At 45.8% G+C, this 20,896-nt stretch overlaps 2 protein-coding genes and 1 long non-coding RNA gene across 18 annotated transcripts in view; 1 reads left to right on the top strand and 2 right to left on the bottom strand.

The window, feature by feature from the left end:
* Positions 1–62: 62 nt before the first annotated feature.
* Positions 63–3,768, bottom strand: TTC36 (tetratricopeptide repeat domain 36). Of its 3 annotated transcripts, none has more exons than XM_074015361.1 (3): positions 3,630–3,768; positions 2,468–3,324; positions 63–403 (listed from the first exon to the last, which is right to left on the bottom strand). In XM_074015361.1, the coding sequence occupies exons 2-3, from the start codon at positions 2,595–2,597 to the stop codon at positions 141–143; spliced, it is 393 nt and encodes a 130-aa protein (XP_073871462.1). In that variant the 5' UTR covers positions 2,598–3,324; positions 3,630–3,768; the 3' UTR covers positions 63–140. The 3 variants fall into 3 exon arrangements, with proteins under 3 accessions (XP_073871462.1, XP_073871461.1, XP_065385127.1); XM_074015360.1 differs by having other exon boundaries at positions 63–544; positions 2,468–2,656; XM_065529055.2 differs by having other exon boundaries at positions 2,468–2,656.
* Positions 3,769–6,253: 2,485 nt separating this feature from the next.
* The window catches only part of KMT2A (lysine methyltransferase 2A), a 91,459-nt gene continuing 76,816 nt past the window's right edge, over positions 6,254–20,896 (bottom strand). For all 14 annotated transcript variants that reach the window (XM_065529038.2, XM_065529041.2, XM_065529040.2 and 11 more), the window contains 6 exons: positions 19,284–19,358; positions 11,451–11,629; positions 11,183–11,286; positions 10,365–10,448; positions 9,833–9,962; positions 6,254–9,347 (listed from right to left, as the gene is read on the bottom strand). In XM_065529038.2, coding sequence (XP_065385110.1) covers positions 9,072–9,347; positions 9,833–9,962; positions 10,365–10,448; positions 11,183–11,286; positions 11,451–11,629; positions 19,284–19,358 — 848 coding nt within the window. In that variant the 3' untranslated portion in view covers positions 6,254–9,071. The remainder of the gene's footprint in view (positions 9,348–9,832; positions 9,963–10,364; positions 10,449–11,182; positions 11,287–11,450; positions 11,630–19,283; positions 19,359–20,896) is intronic.
* On the top strand, positions 9,931–11,383 carry LOC141408526 (uncharacterized). Its single transcript, XR_012423754.1, has 2 exons — positions 9,931–9,984; positions 11,033–11,383. It is a non-coding gene; the product is annotated as an uncharacterized lncRNA (long non-coding RNA).

Below are 20,896 nucleotides of genomic sequence, written 5' to 3'. Positions count from 1 at the left end.
GCACAGAGTGCCCCCGCGTGCCCTTCCCTCCGGGCGCGGGCAGGACGCAGGAGCAGGCGGAGTCGGTTAGGCCCGACGGCTTTATTGGTTCAGGGCCCCCCTCCCGTCCCCTCGCCCACGGACGCGCGGGCTAGCAGCGCTCAGCGGCTGTCGCGGGGGCGGCGCAGCTGCCCCATCATGTCGGCCAGCATGCGGTTGCACAGCGCGGCGTAGGGGTTGAGCAGCACCAGCTGGCGCCGCGCGAAGGGGCTGCCCAGCCGTGCCGCCCTCTCGAAATCCCTGCGGGCGTCGTCGTCTCGGCCTTGCAGCCGCGCCAGGAGTCCGCGCTGCACAAAGCTCTGGCGGGCGGCGCGGCCCCGGCCGCCGCTCAGCTCCACCGCGCGTTCCAGGTCCTCCAGGGCGCCTGCGGGACCGACGAGACGGGCGGGGCGGGGGTCAGCGGCCGCCGGGGCGGCCTTGCCGGAGCCCCAGCCCGCCTGCTGCCGCGCAGATCACCGTGGTCCTCGCGGCTCCCGGGCGTGGCCATTTACAACCCGCCTCGCACCTGCTAGAGGTAGGGATCGTTATCCCCATTACACAGACGAAGCCTGTGGAAGAGTTGAGAGGACTGGCCCAGGGCTGTACAGCCAAGCCACTTAGTGGCAGAGCTGGGACTGAAGTCCAGGTCTCGCCTTGTTCCTATTATTTTCCACCGCTAATATATGAAAACATGAACGTTGCGGGATTCTGAATGGTCACTATGTTTATGAGTCTGGCCCACTGCCCGGGCAAGTAGCAGCCAATTTATTCCACACCTGTTATTAAGCATCCACTATGGGCCAGGTGACTGACTCTGAATGTCAGGGTTCAAAAAAATAGTATTAACTGCACAGTCATTTCTTACAAGTACAATCAAGACAGTTTCTCATTGTTTTCCTTTTGAGGGCCCTTTTCTCTTTTCCATTGCTTGCTTTAGAACACATTCTCTCTCCCCTATATCCTGGACTGGTTGCCTTTCGTTATTCTTTGGTTATCTCCATGTATCTAATTTCCTTGGTCCTGGAGCCAGAGCTGGCCTGCATCGTTTTTATTTTTATTATTCTTGTAAAATACTTGGGTTGGGCCTCAGAACTCTGAACTCAGAACCTCAGGCAGCCAGCCACCTTCTTAAGTCCATCAGGCTGGCTTCTTTCGGACTCTGCTTCAATTCACTCATGTTCTCTAGTCTCCTAAAGAGCCCGAGCCTCCGGAGAAGCGCTCAGATTGCAGTACTCCTTGGTTTCCCTCAGAGGAGCTGGTCTGGAGGAATCTCTAGTTGGAAGCACCTCTGCATCTCCCTGGGGTTTTCGTCTGCAGGCTGTCTCCAGCGATCTGGGGCAGATAACCCTGGAAAGGGGCTCTTGGGAGGTTCCCATTGTTCTTGGAGTGGGCTCAAAACTCCCTAGCCTGGCATTGCTGGTTCTGGGAGCACCTGCGTCACCACTGCTCCTAACAGTCAAGTAGTACTAGGTTTCCGTGGTTTATACCTTCACATTAGCCTCATCTTTGGTCCCCAGTGTGGTCCCGTTGTCTCCACTTAATTAGAATAACCTGAATGCAGCAGGAGTTTGATCCAGTCACTCTCCTGTTAAAATCCTTGAGGGATCCCCCATGTTTTCAAGACAGTGCAGTCTCAGCCTAATACTCCCAAGCTGTTCATCAGGCCCTTGCCCACGGCTCCAGGCTCAGGTCTCCATCCCTCCTCCACTCCCTGCTCCACCCAGCCTGAAGACCTGAAGCTCTCTGTACTTGTGCCTGCTTTTTGGACCTCTACAGACTACCTTCTCCACTCACCAACTAACTCCTACTCATCCTTTAAAACTCGCCCTTCAGGAACAGGTCCCACGCTGACCCTTCTCAAACTTGTTTTGCTGGTCTCAGAATTATGTGTCTGTTCTGCCCCCTGGAGTGGGAGCGTTCTCAGGAGCAGTATCATGTGGCGATTAAGAGCACACACTCTGGAGCCCTACCACCTGGTTCACATCTCAGCTCTGCTGCTACCTGACTGTATGATAGTGGGCAAGTTACTTAGCCTCTCCATGCTTCAGTTTCTTCATCTATAAACTGGGGATGACAATGGTACCTACTTTTTAGGGTTGTTGTGAGGATTGATTTACTAGTTTATATGTAAAGTGATTAATGCCTGGTACATAGTGACTGCTATATGAATGTTGGCGATTCATATACCCTTTATCTCAGTGTCCTCAGCACCAGCCTACTGCCACATTGTAGGCTCTCATTAACTGTTCCTTAATGGAATGCAGTCTCTTCTGAATTTCACATTAGCCCCATGATATTAGCAGGGCCCCAATACATCTCCTACCTTATAGGTAAGAAGACAGGCTCCAGAGGGGTTTAGCAAGGCCACCCCAGCCCCACAGCCACTTCATTTCTAGTCTGTGCCCTCCCGTGGGCCCTTTTGCAGAGGATACAGGGCATCTCCCCTTACCTGCCACATCTCCCTGGAGTCGCCGGGCCTGGGCACGGTTGTTGTAGGCTGAAGCCCTCTCAGGCAGCAGGCAGATGGCTTGGCCAAACCTCTCCAGGGCTGTGCTGAGGTCCCCAGCCTCTGCTGCCATCACCCCCTGCAGCTCCAGGGCCTTGGACTGTTCCAGCTGTGCTTGAGGGAAAACTTCATCTGGGCCAGGGAAGGAGCCAGGAGGGGCCAGGTGTGCAGTTGGTAGCAAGAAGAAAAAGCCACCTCAGGCTTTGGAATTCTGAGATCTGAGACAGAGCTGACTGGGAATGGGTCACAGCAGGGGTCAGCTGCAGTGTTTGGGGTAGGGGGAGATGAGGTCACTAAGGCTGGGAGCTAGCATTGCCTGAGTTCCAAGGGACCTGGAAAGGGGCTTTGGTTGGTTCCCCATTGCCAAGAGAATGAAGCCCAAACTCCTCAATCTGTTAAAGCACTTGCTCCAGGTCACACAGGCCATACATTGCAGAGCTTGGATTTGAACCCAGGTCATTCTGGCTCCTGTCTGCATTTTACTCTACTACACTGCCTCTTATGCAAAGGCCACCATGACATTCCCAGATCATGAACATCACTTCTTATGTATCCCTTAGCATTTCGGCCTGAGTTAGTAAGGTGTAGGCTTTAATCCTCAGAAACAAAGGATATCAAAAACTTCTTCATTAGGGACTAATGGAAAAGCCAGTGAACACACTCACTGCAGAAGAGTTAGCTTGGAGCTTGGCTTGTGACAGTTTTTAACGGATACTAGTTGTGCTTGCTATATTGGAACCACTCAACTGAGCAACCATGCCCTGCCTTACTTCAGTCTTCCGTTCTGGTGGTGGTATTCTCTGTTATGACAAAAATATGAGAATTTAACATCACCTGGCAGTTAAGTTTGGATCATACAATCAATTAAGTGTAAGTTCAGAGGCCTGAGAGCTGATGGATTGAGAGACAAACCCCGGCTTACTCCTCTTGGCAGGACGTCTCTTACCAAACCCCCATCAGTGCACTAAGGAGCAGCCAACCTCTCTGATTCCAACCTCAATCATAATCATGGAACAAGGGGCCTTATAAGACCACTACCTCTGCCACCTCCGGAGGCCAGCAGGCCAGCCTATGTGCAAAGCTACACTTCAGATCAAATGCCCACCTTCTTTTCGTTCTTCCTTTTCTGCTTCCTCTCCGAGGTCCAGTCCAACAATGTCTCCAAATGGGGTGTCAGGGTTGAAGATGGCCTGCAGCACTGCCCGATCATTTGGAGTCCCCATGGTGCCCAACTCCAAAATCCCAAAAGGTGACTCCGGATGAGAGAAGAGGGAGGGACGTGGTGAGGGTGGAGCCTCCAGCAGGAAGTTGATCTGAAAGGATGAGGACCACCCCTTCATGAGGAGTGTCTCCCTGTCCTTGACCCTTAGCATTTGCTCAACCTGTGGCCTGGAGGGTTGGCCCTGGCTTGGCAGACTATTTGGTTACTTCTCAACTGCCTCTGCCCCCAGGAGAAACAGTAAACAAATCCAGCTTCAGCCTTAAGGTGGAGTGCAGCTAAGAGAAGGTGCTCTCCAGCTTCTCCCTGAAATGCTTTGTTTATTATATTCACAGTTGAGGAGAAAATAGATAAAAATTACTACTTGACCTCTTTGGATAAAACAGGGGAGCTATGTAGAAGGTAAAGACCCTGTTCCTTTGTCCTCTTGACCCTGCCTCATATCCACAATTAATTAGGTCCTGAACGTACATCACTGATGAATAAAGGAAGAAAATACAGTCAAGAGAGCCAGTGTGGAGCGGACCTGAAGGTGGGCGACAGGGAATGATTTAGTGATGCCACCTTAAGACTGTGGAAGGTACTTTGTGACCAGGTCACAGGCCATGCCCCTCCCCCTTTTCTCCACCCTCTCCAACCAAAGCCAAAAGGAAGCTTAACCATGTGCAGCAATAAACTTGACATGTTTATTAATTAAACTATCACTTAAATAAAAAAAAGTGCATAGAAAATAAACATGTTTAAAAACTCCTTTTTTTTACAACTATGTACACTTTTTACTTTTACATTCAGTCTTTCGTAGAGAGCTTTCAGCATTATTATTTTTTGAACTATTAAAGTATTTTCCTTCATCCCTGTCACAGGGAGTTAACACTGATGGACTTTAGACACATTTTCCTTTTTTTTTTTTTTTTTTTCTCTTTTTCTCTAACCAGAAGCTTGGAAGAACACAAGGAAAAAAAAAAAAACAGATCTGTTATACATGATAAAGTTGTCAAAAAATGTCTTATTTCTAGAAAAGAAGCTTGTCATCTGTTGAGCTCTTGAAACAATTATTCAACTACCTGTATTTACTAAAGAGACTGTTAAAAGTTCAATAAAAGAAACACCACAATTCTATTTTCTTGGTTGAAAGACAGAACTAGAGTACCTCGGAACAAGATACCAGGAAAGCACAGAACACAATTTTCCCCTAAATGCAGGTGGTAACCCCAACATTCATAACCAAAAATAGAGAAACAAGGAGGACAGGTACTGACTGGCAACATTCATGGGCAGAAAAAAATCCAGGTGACACCATGTCTGCATTTTTCTCTGATTCGAGGAATGGCCTATTCTACCATTCCTTTATGGTTAGAGGTTCCCCCGTTGCGGGAATCAGAGGAAAGTGAGCCTGACATCTTCCTGCCGCTACTAGCAACTGTAACACAATCCTTATCTATAGTGTTAAGAGAATTAAAAGCCATGGACTGAACTAGGCTTTGTTACATGGTGCATTACTATATTAGTTCCTATATATATCATATTTATATTTATTTGAAAACCAAAACAAACAAAAAGTTGCAAGTTTCCAGAGTGTGTGACTTGACCAGCATTCATGATTCGGCACAGAACCATCTGCTCAATAACCTTGTATTGCTTTAAAATGAAGGAAATGAAACATAAAATTACACCCAGCCCTTTGCAATGACCCGCTTTTCCTTAAAAACAAAAACAACTTGATTTCTATTTAAAAAAAAAAAAATCCCAAACCAAACTTAAAAAGTTAACATCTGACAAGGTTTTGACCTTTAGTATTTTCAGATATTTGATTGAATGTCAGTCCTTTAGAAAGATACATTCATTAGAAGATTTTTTTTTTATTTTTGTGTGTGTGTTGTATTTTTTTTTTCCTTTTTTTTTTTTTTTTTAAATCAAGGGAGCTACATGGTGCTCACTGCATTGGCCGGGGTTTGACAGAGGCGAGCAGGGTGGCGGGCTGGGTCCCGGCAAAGGAGTCTGGTTGAAAACGTATAGCTGCCAGGGCTTCCCCCTTAATTCTTCTTATTGGTCTAAAAACAGAGGGGCTGTGCGAGAGGTGGTGGGTGGCCAAGGAGGGAGCCAAGAGACCAAGTTCCGGCCAAAGGGTCAGCGCCATGCAGCTATTCTGGTTACACAGTTGTCACTGGCCACCAGGAAATGCAGCCACAACAGGTTCTAGCAGCAAAGCTATAAGTGAGCTGGCTCTCACTGAGAACTGACCAGGTTTGCAGCTGTTACTCCTTAGGGATTTGGGATGCCCCTTGGGGGATTCTTGGGAATGACCCACCACAGTTCCTCAATCTGCACTTTTGTGCAGAGATTCCCTTGGTCACTTTTGAAATGAACTCAGATGTGTTTTGGAGATAGCTATGCCATTTTTGCCGCCTTTCCCTCTTGCAGGGAAACCTTCGCTTATCCCCCAAGTTGCTGGCAGGTGTGCTGAAAATTTGGCAATGGACTCAAGGCTGAGCTAGAAGAAGAATTTCTCATTTTTGTGGTTGACAATTAGGGGGTGGAAAGGCAAGGCAAACCATCTGCAGCTGGCAGGAGAAGGAAGCTGTGGGTTCCTCCCCTGTCCTCAGGGTTTAGGGTTGGTAGAAAGAGAGTGAGGAGGGGGCTCACAGTACAGCATGGCCTAGCAGGGCAGTAACTAGGTCTATTTAGCTGAGTTCCCCCCACCCCCTGACTGGCCTTTGGGTCTTTCTCAAGGTGAATTCAGGACCCATCAGTGCATTAATCATTTCAGTAACAAATGCAGCTTAAGTTTTTTTTTTCTTTAAAAAAAATAGGAATACAAGGATTTACAAAAAAACCTCACACAGTGCAATAATAAAGGAAAGCAGACACTAGTGGAACCCCTAGGGCCACTGCATCTTGTTCATGGGCGAAAGGAGGAAGGGAGGTGAGGTCTGGGTAGAGTGCTTTCCCCAGTCCCCTGCTGGCACTTCTCCATGATGACAAGGAAGTCTCTGCCATCCTGGCCACAGTGCTGGGCTCCCTGCATGACAGTGAAAACAGTGACAATGTTCCAGCAAAGCCACCAGACAAAGTTCTTAAGGTCACGGGAGAGAAGGGAGCCCAGGATGGAAGGCACAGCAGAGCCATGAGTCCTGGGGCAGAGAGTGCTGGGCTGAGTCGTATTGCTTTGCTAGACTTCCATAGGAATGGGCTTCTTGCGGCGAGAAAAGGGTGCCCCACCCTCTACTTGGACTACACTACTCTGAAACCTTGTGGCAGAGGCAGAGAAAAATCTGCTTTATCGTGAGTGGTCAGACTGTGCTTCAGTTTCAACGGGCTGCCCCAAAAGAGGGCACAAGGTGATCAATGGGTTCTCTGCAGATACGAGGCCTTGGTGGGCAGAGGGAAAGGAAAGAGTGGCCTGTGAGGCAGATGGCGATGGAAAATGTCAAGTTGCCATTCAACTTGTTGTTTGCTAACTCTGAAGTAAGAAAGATGAGGGAAATGTAAAAGATTGCCATCTCTCACCACTCTGGAAGTTGCGCTGGAAAGGAGAGAGGCGGGAAAGAAGAGAAACTGTTGTATCAAGATATTACTGTAGCCTTTTGAGGAGCTTCAATAGGGGAAGGAGGGGAGTGGCCCAATGGAGTTGGGTGACCTTCCTTCTCCATTTATTGTCGAAGAGCAAACCCAGGAAACATTTATGTCAACAGGGCACAAACAAGCTACACATTAAACAACAAAAAGTACACCTTCCAGGGGGAAGTTGGGCAGGAAAAACCAGACTTTGTGTGTACAGCTGAATATTTTCTCTAACTTCATCCTATGAAAATAAAAAATTATTAAAAACCGATCTTCTTTTAAATTAGGATAATACCGCGGTTTAAAAAATAGCCTTGTCATAAGTGCTTCTCCCTATGAAGTGCTTCTCATAGAAAAATATACAAAATATATTTACATTTATAAAACCTTAAATAGTCAACTGTAAACAGAACAGAGTAAAATCCAATGACTTAATTTAACAGGTTCAGGACACTGTCTTGGGGAAAGGAAGAGAAGAAACATTTGATGCTGTTTTGACCACATCCTAAGGAGTAATCAGGGCAGTAGTGTCATTGAATTTACTTTAGCCATGGGTTGCACGCAGGTGGCAGAGTTCCCTCAATATAAGGTGGTCTAGTCCCCAAGTTGTGGGCCTTGAAATCTGATTAGTGTTCTGCCTTCAACTGGACACTGACCATTTAAAAATTAAGTCTTCCTATGTCTTAACAAGGGGAAAATAAAGTAACCATGTCTTAGGAATGGGCCCCAGGGGTCATCCTGGCTGTGATACTCTGGTTGTCGCATGATTTAAATCCTATTTAAATAATCTTTTTCATCTCCTAAAAAATCATGCTACTTATGTTTCTTTAAAACTCTCCATGGAGCTTTATGAAAACTTTTCCAAATTCTGTCTGGTTATGACCAATGGCTCCTGTCCACTTCCCCACCTGGAGTGCTTACAGGCTCAGGGAACTTTTTGCAGGCACATCCTATGCCCAGCAGGGAGTGTCCTTGAGCAGGCAGTCAGTCTCCCCTACAACCCAGAAAGAAGCATGGGAAAGCAGTGGGATGAAGACAGGGGAAAGGAAGAAAAGGAAGTGAAGAGAGGGAATGGGAGAGGGAAGCCGCTCCTACTGTCAAGAAAGGTAATTGGCTGAGATAAGGCTCCTGGGGACAACACTCCCACTCAAAGCCTACAGGCTCAATGTTTGGTAATTAATTGGCACAACTCCATGACAGCCTTTTGACACCAGAGGTGCTAAGAATCCTGTCTCCCAACCAGGAATGAACTCTCGAGTGGGAGGATAGTAGGGAAAACCACCAGACCTCTGTTTGTTCCACAGACGCCGTAGGTGGGGCCTGGCTGGCAAACTGTCAGGAATCCAACCAACCCTCCATTTGGGGCCTTGCCTGACCCACTCGCTTACAGTGCTTGGGAAAGGGCCAACTTGAGGATGGCAACTTATTTCTGTGAGATATTCAGGCCCAATCTCCCAACATAACCAACCCTCTATAACAGGCTCCTTCCAGGCAAGTCTGCTAGGGACCCCATTCCCACTTTCTAACGGTAAACAATTGGAGGGACCCCAGGAGAAAGCTGATCATAGATCTTTCTTCAAGACCTCAACTCTCTCTCCGGGACTGTGATCACATGTGAGTATAGGACATAAGAGAGCTCAGCCATCACAGAGGCCCCTCAGCTGTGCCCACTCAATCCAGGAGCTCCCAGCTGCTAGAAAAGGCCTTCAGCGTTGCTTTGGATGGCCCCACGTCCTTGCACTCCAACACTGGGGGAGAAGAGCAGCTTCAGTTTAGGAACTTCCGGCATTTCTTGGCGCCACAGTTGCAGGGCAGCTTGTTGCTGGCATCCTCAATGGGGAACTTATAGTCATAAGTGAGTTCCTCTCCTCGGTAGATCTTACGCATGGCAAAGATGACGATGTGCTTCTGCCCATCAATATTGATGACCCGAGAATAGCAGTTGGGCTCACATGAGTGATTGATGAAGCGTGCAGCATTTCCATGCATGGTGGCATCCACTACCTCTGAGTCATCAATTCGGAACATATAGCAACCAATGCCCTGTACATGCAGGAGAAAGGAGAATAACTTGTCATTTCTTATAAACTCAGGTTTAAGAACAGTTCCCAATCTTCTCTTGATATTACCTACAGCTGCTGATAAAGTTTCTTCTAGTAAAATTCCCAGATTTCTCCCAGTACCTATCTTTCAAGATGCTTCCATGAGGAGTTCCTAGATTACAGGCCACTAGTCTAGAGGCTTCTAATGTCTCTGCGGGAAACAGAAACCTAAAACTTGAATAGCTATTTGCTTCTGATACCAGGAGCCACTCAGACAGACCTCTAAGAGTAACTTTCTATGCTAATCCTCAGAGTGGATTCTGTATTTTTACTGGGCCCCTCACGAATTTCAGTTGTTTTTTTTTTTTTTTAAATTAACATCTTTGAATTGGTAACATACACTATTTCTTTTGGGATCCAGGGATCATACTGGTCCCTTTCTACAGCAAAACAAAAGAACTGGGTGAGTGCAAGTGGGAGACTTACCTTGCTGTCGTAATACTTTTCCCGCTTGTCAGTCTGGATGGAGCGGATGACGTTGCCGGCATACTCAATTACCATCTCACCTGCATCAATGTTTCTCTTACAGAAAAGACCCCGGCCATGGATGGGAGACCTAGGACAAAGATGGAAAAGAGGTCAGACACAAATTTTGCAAGTAAGGTTAAGTGCATGAATACATGAATAAGTTCTTCTGGTCTGTTACTTCCTCAGGAGGGACATATACTTGAGAAAATAAAAATTTGGACCCTTGATTTGTGTATATTGTTCTAACAAATGGCCAAAGATAAAAGGTATTTCCATTCTGCAACCCACTGGAAGCAGCAATGTTTTAATGCTTATTATGTTAAAGTCCTTGTTCAACACAAGCAGGTGCAGGATCCCAGGATACAAGGGTCAATAAACAGTATCCGTAAAATCCTCACTTACTGAGGAAGGTCACTTCAGCATTTGGTCTACTTTGATTTTGAAAAACTGCATTCGTTTTCTATAGTTCTTTCTAGAATTTTAGCCATACCTGTAGACACCAACTGCCTCCTTAGAAGTCTTTTTTAAGTGCCGGAAACGCATGGGCATTGGCAGATCCATGCTAGTTGCCCTCCTAAGAGATAAGACATACTATTAACGAATTTTCTTCAGGAAATAATGTTTTGAGTCTTGAACTGAAGGTTCCTAGAGAAAATTAGTACACTTTCTGTTCAATGCCAAACTGAATAAGTGCCTTATAAAATGAACCCCATTTTTTTTTGAGATGGGAGTTTCGCTCTGTCACCGAGACTGGAGTCCAGTGGCGCGACCTCAGCTCACTGTAACCTCTGCCTCCTGGGTTCAAGCGATTCTCTTGCCTCAGCCTGCTGAGTAGCTGGGACTACAGGCGCACGCCACCATGCCGGGCTAATTTTTGTATTTTCAGTAGAGACGGGGTTTCACTATGTTGGTCAGGCTGGTCTTGAACTCCTAACCTTGTGATCTGTCCACCTCAGCCTTCCAAAGTGCTGGAATTACAGGTATGAGCCACCACGCCTGGCCAATGGGCCCCATTTTTAGTATATATAGTACTTTCTGACCATGACGACTATGGTGGTACAACCAAAGCTGACAGAGTATACTGTCATTAAAGAAAATATGCATCTTACAGTTCTTTGAATTTCTCCTCTGTACCTTATATTCCTCACTCCTTACCAGGCACCTACTGCTACTTCAACACAAATGGATTTCAGTCTTCTTAAATCTTATCCAGGAAATTCTGATGCAAACACATTCCTACATAGTGCCCTGACCAGCTGGAGGAGAGGGAAAGCAGTTTCTAATGACTGCACCCCACTCAAGACTTACCGAGCTGACTTCAGCTGTACCTCCTCCTCTTCTTCATCATTGGGGTTGTATTCAGGAGGCTGACGATGTTTAGAAGCCAGGAAGTTAAACATGTCAAATGCTGACTTCCTGGGGCCAAAAGATGAAAAAGTATTTACAGAAATGCTTTAATAAAGCAGTAAAGGACGATGGCATTAACACTGGAAATCTCAAAGGGTATGTGGGAAGACGACTGTGTCATGAGATAAGAAAATCGAGATCCAAAACTGCTGACAGAAAAGAAGGGAACTTGCCTGAGGTGGACTTCAGCCCGGGCTGAGCCATGAGGGTTCAAGGGGGGTTCATTGGCCTCCTCTGGCTTGTGGAAACGGAATTTGTAATTTCGACAGTGCTTGGCACCAGACAGCTGCTCAATGAGGAACACAACTGCATCATGGAGAATCCCCAGCATCCTCAAACCATTAACACCTAGAAGAATCAGAAGCACTAGGGCAGTGAGGAGTGCAGTCAACAGGAAACAGCACAGTCCTACAGAAATGCCTATGCTACAGTCGCTCTGCCAGAGGTTACTCCAGGGTGAATTATAGTACATATTACCTCGAAATTAGCATCAGATAGCCATTAAAATGATGCTGATACAGATCTATTAATATGGAAAATGTTCGTGATAGACGGTTAAGTGAAAAAAGCATGTCACCAAACTACGGACTATTTTGTATGTGCTGTATTACACAGAAATGCTATATGCTAATGCTATATAAACGTGTTATTTCATTTAATGCTCATAATGACCACACAAGGCAGGAATTACTAGCTTCATTTTCAGGTGAGCAAACAGGCTTAAGGAATTGATGTAACGCTGGGTGCGGAGGCTCATGCCTGTAATCCCAGCACTTGGGGAGTCCGAGGCGGGCAGATCACGAGGTCAGCAGATCGAGACCATCCCCATTCTGGCTAACATGGTGAAACCCCGTCTCTACTAAAAATACAAAAAATTAGCTGGGCGTACTGGTGGACGCCTGTAGTCCCAGCTACTCGGGAGGCTGAGGCAGGAGAATGGCGTGAATCCGGGAGGCGGAGCTTGCAGTGAGCTGAGATCACACCACTGCGCTCCAGCCTGGGCGACAGAGCAAGACTCCATCTCAAAAAAAAAAAAGAAAAAAAAAAAAGAATTGATGTAACACTCCCAAGGCCACATGATTTGACAAGATATGAACTCTGGACTGCATAACTATAAATATAATCCATCTAGAAATGGATTACCTAGGTTCTATAAGCTCATATTCCCCCAGATACCTCACTAAAGTTTAATTTTCTTTCTTTTTTTTTTTTTGAGACAGACTCTAACTCTGTCACCCAGGCTGGAGTGCAGTGGTCCGATCTTGGCTCAGTACAACCTCCAACTCCTGAGTTCAAGCAATTCTCCTGCCTCAGCCTCCCAAGTAGCTTTGACTACAGGGGCATGCCACCTTGCCCAGCTAATTTTTTTGTATTTTTAGTAGAGACAGGGTTTCACCATATTGGTTGGCCAGGCTGGTCTTAAACTCCTGACCTCAGGTGATCCACCTGCCTCGGCTTCCCAAAGTGCTGGGATTACAGGTGTAAGCCACAGCACCCAGCCAGCCTCACTAAAGTTTAAAAGCAATGTTAATACACCCCTAACACAGAACTCTCTTGTGTTGTTATGATGAATGTGTAGAGTAATACACTCAGTAGCTGCTTTGTTCTACTCACTGTCTCATGCTGTTAATGAGCATTTTAAATTTATTTTTATTTTATTTTATTTTATTATTATTTTTTTTTTTGAGACGGAGTCTCGCTCTGCCGCCCAGGCTGGAGTGCAGTGGCCGGATCTCAGCTCACTGCAGGCTCTGCCTCCCGGGTTCACGCAATTCTCCTGCCTCAGCCTCCCCAGTAGCTGGGACTACAGGCGCCCGCCACCTCGCCCGGCTAGTTTTTTGTATTTTTTAGTAGAGACGGGGTTTCACCGTGTCAGCCAGGATGGTCTCGATCTCCTGACCTCGTGATCCGCCCGCCTCGGCCTCCCAAAGTGCTGGGATTACAGGCTTGAGCCACCGCGCCTGGCCTATTTTTATTTTATGAAAACAACATTTATATAAGTTTGCTGGCATCAATGGTGAAAGGCTTTCATTTTAAAATTATTTGGCTTTTTCCATTAAAGGGAGAGGGCACAGTTACAACTGCCACCCTTCTTTTTGACACTAGCAAATAGCTAATGTTCTTTATATTTTTATTAAGTAAACAATATTATTTCATTTATAAATATTGCTTTTGGTATTATTAATAGATATAGAAACAGTAATGCTGTCTGTTGTGGATCAGGTATCCATTTCATAAGTGTAACTGTATTAGGACTGCAACTGCACATATGCAATTCCAGCAGACATACGGTTTGTGTTATGAAGCATATTTAGAGATGTAACCTTGGTATAATGTCCTGGCGCAGAGGAAACAGCAGATGAAAAAGCAGATGATCATGCCACTGCACTCCAGCTTGGGCAACAGAGTGAGACCTCATCTCAAAAACAAACAAAAAGAATGTTGTCTCTAGATAAGCAATATTCTTTTTCTAAGAGACAGGTTTCACTTTGTTGCCCAGGTTGGAGTGCAGTGGCATGATTGTAGGTCACTGTAACTTTGAATTTCTGAGCTCAAGCCGCTCCCACCTCAGCCTCCTGGGTAGCTGAGACTACAGGCATATGCCACTGTGTTTGGCTAATTTTTAAATTTCTTGTGGAGACAGGGTCCTACTGTGTTGCCCAGACTGATCTTGAACTCCTGGCCTCAAGTGATCCTCCTGCCTTGGCCTCCCAACTTGCTAGATTACAGGTATGAGCCACTGCACTAGCCCCAAATAAGTGACATTCTTATGATCACAACTGTTGGTCCCCTAAGACTTTGGCTTAAGTATATAACACAACTCTACAAGATAAGAACTTAAGCCATATAAGGCAATGGCAAACTCTTTTTTCTTTTTTTTCTTGAGATGGAGTCTCGCTCTGTGGCCCAGGCTGGAGTGCAGTGGCACGATCTTGGCTCACTGCAAGCTCCACCTCCTGGGTTCACGCCATTCTCCTGCCTCAGCCTCCTGGGTAGCTGGGACTATAGGTGCCCGCCACCACGCTCAGCTAATTTTTTTGTATTTTTTAGTAGAGATGGGGTTTCACCATGTTAGCCAGGATGGTCTCGACCTACTGACCTCGTGATCTGCCCGCCTCGGCCTCCCAAAGTGCTGGGATTACAGGCATGATCCACCGCACGTGGCGGGCAAACTCTTTTTTCTACAGACCACTAATTTTCCTTAATAATTTTTTCCTGGAAGTTCTAGATTGCTGTGAAATCTTTTTTTTTTTTTTTTTTTTTTTTTTTGAGGCGGAGTCTCGCTATGTCGCCCAGGGTGGAGTGCAGTGGCCGGATCTCAGCTCACTGCAAGCTCCGCCTCCCGGGTTTTTACGCCATTCTCCTGCCTCAGCCTCCCGAGTAGCCGGGACTACAGGCGCCCACCACCTCGCCCGGCTAGTTTTTTGTATTTTTTAGTAGAGACGGGGTTTCACCGTGTTAGCCAGGATGGTCTCGAACTCCTGACCTCGTGATCCGCCCGTCTCGGCCTCCCAAAGTGCTGGGATTACAGGCTTGAGCCACCGCGCCCGGCCGTGAATTCTTAGGTTAAACAAAAAGACATTGAAAAACATACTACCTACTCAAGTATATTTTCACATAAAGTTCCTTTTAATATGTACACTGAATGTTCAACTCTCATTCACCAGAGGGATTACAATGAGATTAATATTGTGTTGATAATGAGAAAACAAAGATGCATTATGTGTGGGCCCCTGTCTATTTTTAAGGAGCTCACAGCAGAGGAGGGCAGAGATGTATACAAACCATACAATGTGCAGTGTCCAAATTAAGGTATAATATACAGTACTATGGAAACTCTTAAGAAGGAACAATCTGTTTTGCTTGTGGGAGACTCATTTATTCATTCAATAAATATTTACTGTATGCCTAAAATATCCCAGGCACTCTTTCCATCTTTCCACTGTGCCAGACAGGACCTTGGGAACATAGAGGTGAGCAAGACAGGCAAGGTACCTGTATTCATAGAGCTTTTACTTCATGGAAGAGACAGACAATAAACACATCAAAGATATTCCCACTTCAGGACTTTTTCATCTGCTGTTTCCTCTGTGTCAGGACTTTAGAAAACACAGTTAATTTAATTCTATTTTTTTTAAGAGATGGGTTGCACTATGTTGCCCAGCTAGTGCGTGGCTATTCACAGGTATGATCTTGGCACATTATAAGCTCAAACTCTCCTTCCTCAGCCTCCTAGCTTGCCTTTAGGACTTCCGCTTTATGTATTTGCAATGATTGGCTTCTTCTCATCATCACACAGGTCTAAGCTCAAATGTCACCTCATCAAGAGATTCCAGATTTCCTGCCACCAACTACCCACCTCTGTGTCACTCTCTATTTCATTTCCCCATGGTATCTTCTTCGTGGTACTTACATATACATATACACCACTAGAATATAAGGTCATGAGGGTAAGGACAAGGTGGCAGCACTGGAAATGGAGAATAATGGACAGGTTTTGGATTGGGGAACACAAGGGTCATTGTGGTTAACCTCCAAGTTAAACCTTCTACCCCAGATGATTAGTCTAAGACAATCCTGGGAATCCTAGTCCCTTTGCCAGAGACTGGCTTAGAAATGAACATGGGGCTGGGTGCAGCGGCTTACGCCTGTAATCTCAGCACTTTGGAAGGCCGAGGTGGGTGGATTACCTGAGGTCAGGAGTTCGAGACCATCCTGGCCAACATGGTGAAACCCCGTCTCTACTAAAATGCAAAAATTAGCCGGGTGTGCTGGCGTGCACCTGTAGTCCCAGCTACTCGGAAGGCTGAGGCAGGAGAATCGCTTGAACCCGGGAGGCGGAGGTTGTAGTGAGCCAAGATTGTGCCACGATACTCCAGCCTGGGCAACAGAGCAAGACTCTGTCTCAAAAAAAAAAAAAAAAAAAAAAAAAGAAATGGACATGGCACCAAATTCTGGTCTGTGTTCCATTTGTTCCTAAGAAAGAGCCTCTCCTGTTCCTCTGAACACTGCAATGACTGAATGTTACTGTGGGAACTGCTGCAGCCATTTGCTATCAGGTTGAAGATGAAGTTTTACTATAGATCGTAAAGTGGAAAGAAGAATCTAGGTATTTGATGACATTGCAAGCTCCTGTACTAATCGATCTGACGTCTGTCCTACCTCTGGACTTTCTGTTATATAAGATGATAAATTATTTCACTCTTTAAATCAGTTAAGAGTTGGGATTTCCGTAGGCACAGGAAGAATGATCAAAAAAGGTTAAAGAAAAGAGCTGACCTTGAGCAAAGTCTTAAAGGATTAATAGGAGTTTGTTGTGTAAACCAGGGAATTTGGAGAGAAGAGAGTAGATGGAGGAAGTAGGTCCTGGTGGAGGGAACTGCATGAACCATGTTATGCTGATGTGAAAGCACATGTAGGGTATAAAGAATTGCTTGGGGACACATGTTACAAATTCAGCTTTCTCAGCTCCAAGCCCAGAGATTCTGATTCACACCTACAAACTACACTTTAAGACACATGGATGGGCCGGGTGCAGTGGCTCACGCCTGTGATCCCAGCACTTTGGGAGGCCAAGGTGGGCAGATCACGTAAGGTCAGGAGTTCGAGACCAGCCTGACCAACACGGAGAAACCTGTCTCTACTAAAAATACAAAATTAGCCAGGCGTGGTGGCACATGCCTGTAATCCCAGCTACTCAGGAGGCTAAGGCAGGAGAATCACTTGAACTTGGGAGGTGGAGGTTGCAATGAACTGAGATCACGCCATTGCATTCCAGCCTGGGCAACAAAAGGGAAACTCCGTCTCAAAAAAAATAATAATACAAAAATTAGCTGGGTGTGGTGGCATGTGCCTGTAGTCCCAGCTACTCAGGAGGCTGAAGCAGGAGAATCACATGAACCTGGGAGATGGAGGTTGCAGTGAGCTGAGGTCGCGCCACTGCACTCCAGCCTGGGTAACAGAGTAAGACTCCATCTTCGGGGGAAAAAGAAAAATGGATGGATCTGGAACAGTAAATAGTGTAGTGTGGCTGCAGAAAAGAATGTGGAGCAGTGAGGGAAGCAGGGAAAGCTGAGACTGAACAGATGAATCTGGTTGAAGAGGACCTCGCCATGTAAGGATCCATAGACTGGAAACCTCAAAGAGCAGGGCTGGGTCGCTACTCAGCGACTGTATCCTGTGTGAACATGGTACCAGGCATTTTACGAGTGGTCAGTAAATATTTACTAATAACAAATACGTAAGGGTTGAAGATTGTACTCTGTAACTAGTAGGCAATAGTAAGATTTTGAGGCACCTCTGGAGACTCGGAGGGTACAAGGAGGCGAGATAGGAGACTCAGTTATAGGGCTTTTTAACATTGCAGGTGAGAGAATAACAAGGGCTATGTCAGAGAAAAAGAAAGGGATGTGACTCGTATTTTTGGGGTAGAATTGTAAAAATTATGAGCAGGATTATCTTTTTTTTTTTTTTTGAGACAGGGTCTTGTTCTGTCACCCAGGCTGGAGAACAGTGACATAATCTTGGCTCACTGTAGGCTTGACCTCCCAGGCTCAGTGAGATCCTCCCACATCAGCCTCCCAAGTAGCTGGAACCACAGGCATGTGCCATCATGCCTGCCTAATTTAAAAACTGATTTTTTTTTTTTTTGAGACGGAGTCTTGCTCTGTCGCCCAGGCTGGAGTGCCGTGGCACAATCTCGGCTCACTGCAAGCTCCGCCTCCTGGGTTCACACCATTCTCCTGCCCCAGCCTCCCCAGTAGCTGGGACTACAGGTGCCCGCCACCACACCCGGCTAATTTTTTTGTATTTTTAGTAGAGATGGGGTTTCACCATGTTAGCCAGGATGGTCTCGATATCCTGACCTCGTGATTCGCCCGCCTCGGCCTCCCAGAGTGCTGGGATTACAGGCGTGAGCCACCGCGCCCAGCTATATTTTTATTTTTTGTAGAGATGTAGTCTCTCTATGTTGCCCAGGCTGGTATTGAACTCCTGGCCTCAAACAATCCTCCTGCCTGGGCCACCCAAAGTGTTGGGATTACAGGTGTGAGCCACAGCATCCAGCTGATTAAAATCTTTAGTGTTTGCTCAAAACAAGTGTATTAATAAGTTTGTATGCTACCTAATTTAATATGAAGTCTAATACCAATGGTAAATGATTTCAACTTTAAGAAAAGATAACATTTCACACTACCATGTCTTAAAAACAAAAACAAAAACAGGTAAGTGTTGGCAAAGGTGGAGAAATGGGAACACCTGTACATTGCAGGTGGGAATGTAAAATGGTGTAGCCACTTTGGAAGAAAAACAACAACCTGGCAGTACTTCAAAAAGTTACAGAGTTACCCTATGACCCAGCAATTCCACTCTGAGGTATGTACCGAAGAAAAATAAAAACATGTCTACACAATAACTTGAACATGAATATTTGTGGCAACATTATTTGCAGCAGAAAGTAGAAAACACCCAAATGTCCATTGACTAATAAATGGATAAGCAACATATGGTATATCTACACAATGGAATCTTTGGCAATAAAAAGGAATGAAGTACTGATGTGGAAGGCAAGATGTAACAGAAGGGAAGAACCTGGAAAGTATTGTGTTGAGTGAAAGAAGACAGTCACAAAAGGCTACATATTGTCTGATTTCATTTATATGAAATGTCCAGAATAATCAAATCCATAGATACAGAAAGTAGATTTGTGGTTGCCAGGGGCTGAGGAATGACTCCTAATGAATAGGGGGTTTCTTTTAGGGATGATGAGAATGTTCTGGAATTATACAGTAGTGGTGGTCGTACAACTCTGAATATATTAAAAACCACTGAATTGTATGCTTTAGATGGGTGAACTGTATGGCATATGAATTAAATCTCAATAAAGCTGTGAAAAAAAATTCTTTTAACTGATTTTTTTTTCCCACAAAATCAACTCTGCCTTAGGCAAACAATTTAGCAGAATATTCTGAGACAGGAGTGGAATAACACCTCCAGTCATTACCTGCAAAAGAGAGCTGCTTTAGGCGGGCATTTGATCGAGCTTCCTGAACTTTATCTGTCAGTGACTTCCAGGCATCTGAAAGAAAATAAAGAAAACTGTAAGCCAGAAAATATGCACATAAACCCTTCTGAATACCAATGATGTGCACAAGCACTGTGCTTAGAATCCCTAGAGTGTGAACACTTGACCTCCTAGAACAGTGTTTTGTTATTTTGCTTAGAGTTTAAATCAGTTCATTACATGTGAAAGGAGTTGGAAAGGTGCACTCCTCAGCAGGGCTTCTTTCTGTTGGAGGACACAGAAGCACTAAGGAAAGTCAGACCTTCCGAAATCACATCTGAATCCCCAACGCATTCACAACCCTTGATGGAAGTATGGGTCTCACATCTGAATGTTTGGTACTATTATGTTCCCTGTACCCCTAATCAAAACAGCACTAGTAATGATTTAGGTCAGGCTCGGTGGCTCACACCTGTAATCCCAGTACTTTGGGAGGCCGAGGTGGGCGGATCACGAGGTCAGGAGATGGAGACCATCTTGGCTAACACGGGGAAACCCATCTCTACTAAAAATACAAAGTGAGGCCGGGCGCGGTGGCTCAAGCCTGTAATCCCAGCACTTCGGGAGGCCGAGACGGGTGGATCACGAGGTCAGGAGATCGAGACCATCATGGCTAACACGGTGAAACCCCATCTCTACTAAAAAATACAAAAAACTAGCCGGGCGAGGTGGCGGGCGCCTGTAGTCCCAGCTACTCGGGAGGCTGAGGCAGGAGAATGGCGTGAACCTGGGAGGCGGAGCTTGCAGTGAGCTGAGATGCGGCCACTGCACTCCAGTCTGGGCGAGAGCGAGACTCCGTCTCAAAAAAAAAAAACAAAGAAAAAATACAAAGAGAAATTAGCCATGCGTGGTGGTGGGCGCCTGTAGTCCCAGCTGCTCCAGAGGCTGAGGTAGGAGAATGGCGTGAACCCAGCAGGCAGAGCTTGCAGTGAGCCAGATCGACCCACTGCACTCCAGCCTGGGTGACAGAGCGAGACTCCATCTCAAAAAAAAAAAGATTTAACCAGGACTGTAGGAAGATCATAACCTCTCTGTTCCTTAAAGTTAAGAGCAGAACTTGAAAATCCTTACAGTTCCTTCCAGCTCTAACCCAAGATTCTGTGATCCCTTCCAATTTTCTAGGCATTTCCACATGGATTTCTTACATCACTCCACATCAATGTCTTCTGTGGAATTTCCATACTCCTTATCTCTTTTGTTCTCCATGCATTATCTTTTGTTTTAGTCACCCAGGCCTGAATCTTTAGGGTCATCTTTGACTCTCCCCTCTCCATATTCAACCAAGTGTGTTCATTCTTCTTTCCTTTCCTTTCTTTTCCCACCAAATGTGGGTTTTATTACCAGACATCTCTACTCTAGCAATACTCTCATTAGTGAACTCTCATCTTTGAGCATCTCCAGTTCAATCTGTCTTATATAGAGAGCTTATCACATTATGTTTCCTGAAATTCTGCTTCTATTCACTCCCTCAAGTTTTCAAAGGCCTCATGGTTTGGCACTGAAGGCCCTCTAAAACTTGTCCCAATCCACCTTCCCAATTTTCTTTCTGATTT

This window comes from Macaca fascicularis, chromosome 14, assembly GCF_037993035.2.
Source record: "Macaca fascicularis isolate 582-1 chromosome 14, T2T-MFA8v1.1".
NCBI classification, from domain to species: domain Eukaryota; kingdom Metazoa; phylum Chordata; class Mammalia; order Primates; family Cercopithecidae; genus Macaca; species Macaca fascicularis.
Note: the sequence above shows the minus strand (reverse complement) of the source record. Positions and strands in the feature narration are given on the sequence as shown.